General features: G+C 44.6%; 1 protein-coding gene across 1 annotated transcript in view; it reads right to left on the bottom strand.

The window, feature by feature from the left end:
* LOC101857136 (multidrug resistance-associated protein 1) overlaps positions 1–1,626 on the bottom strand; it is a gene marked incomplete in the record, with an annotated part of 46,366 nt that overhangs the window by 40,800 nt on the left and 3,940 nt on the right. The window contains 1 exon segment of the mRNA XM_013087043.1: positions 50–219. Within this exon segment, the coding sequence (XP_012942497.1) occupies positions 50–118 (69 nt within the window).

The raw sequence follows: 1,626 nt of genomic DNA, 5'->3' as shown, positions 1-1,626 counted from the left end.
ACACACACACACACACACACACACACACACACGCTCACACAGGGCTTACCATAAAAGGAGAATAGCCGCAGAATTCTTCAAAGCTGGTCCATCGGTTTGGTGTAGATTCATTGGCCATGTTTGTAGTCCCGCGGGTTCCCTCGTGACAATCTTGGTGGTCCCCTGATGACGTATGCGGACAGCTGCGAGGAAAAGAGGCTTTGGCGAGGAGTATGGACCCTGTATTGAGGAGAAGAATGTGCATGTAGGTGCTTTTACGCTCTCATCGACACAATTTTGATCATTTTGGAAGTGGACTTCCGAGCTTGCCGGTCAGGGCCAACCATGGCTGAGAGAGATGCGACATCTCAGCTGAAAGACCGAGATACTTCCCACTGGGGGATCGAACTGTGGTCTACTGTGTGTGATTGCGAAGCGCCTAGCCGCTATACCACAGACGCCGGGCTGGGAAGAACAAAGATAAAATAGGCAAAGTAAGACAGACTTTTCTCACAGTCAGAGACGGCTTTCCTTACGAAGAAAGGAGGTTCTGGCCGGGGATACTGACAAAAGACCATCATAACATCATCCGCAATGGGTTTGTGAAAGGGTATGCCCTACCTCAGCCTTTGTCCCTATACCGTGTAAAATTAAATCAATCCTTTCACATCTTGTAACATGGCTGGGTTCTACATGTATAATAATAAATAGCATTTGTATAGCGCACATCCCCGCTCAACAGCAGGCTCTATGCGCTTTACACTATAATATTATTATTACCCCAGCAGAACATAGAACACCCCGAAACATTCTCAGCTTCCCGGGATACTTTGTATACTTTGCGGGCTTTCCTGAATAATAGTGAACGGCCATAAGTCTATAAACAGATATAGTTCTAGACCATGATTTTCGACCGTAGAGTAATACCGGGTGCCCATGGACAGATTGGGGGCACGTTTGTTTTTAGGCAACTAATCAGGTGATCTACCTGACCCCACCCGACCTCATCTGCAATGGGCACCCGGCTCTAATGGGGATCGGGTAGGACAGGCATTTGATTTGTGCGTTTCAGAATTAGGGTAGTCAACACTATGCCGGATATATTAGTTGAAACCAATTGGTAGGACAGTCTGTCACGCTTGCCCGCCCTAAATCGAAATTAACAAATGACCCGCGAATGACCCCTTTTCTTGTTAGATTTCGAATATCACGAAAAAAAAGTATTTTTGTTGTGATTGCATCATGTATCATTTTCTTATCAAAAAGATGTTGGACAAGTATCATTTTTAAAAATTGAAAATGTAATAGACCTCTTGGGAAGTATGGGGGGTGGGCTTCATCCGAGTAGAGTGGTTTCGTTGTGTTGTGTGATGACTCAACTCGCCACGGGACGGTGAGTCGCCAAGCAGATCAGCCCACAAATCTTAGTACAAATGTACTTATCATTCTTGATAAGCGGTCTGGTTGAAAACAATAACAATAAAAAAACAACCCTGCATCGAAGAGAAAAAAAGTTTGCTAAACAGGGTACATACAACTCAAATCAACTTAAGCGCACACATATTGAGAAGGTACAGGTGCAAACACAAAACCACAACTCCCAAACCAGCCAAACCAGCTATCTATCTATCTATCTATCTATCTATC

The sequence above is a fragment of the Aplysia californica genome, unplaced genomic scaffold, assembly GCF_000002075.1.
Source record: "Aplysia californica isolate F4 #8 unplaced genomic scaffold, AplCal3.0 scaffold00536, whole genome shotgun sequence".
NCBI lineage: Eukaryota > Metazoa > Mollusca > Gastropoda > Aplysiida > Aplysiidae > Aplysia > Aplysia californica.
The sequence above is the reverse complement of the archived record's forward strand: the minus strand, read 5'-3'. Positions and strand labels throughout refer to the sequence as shown.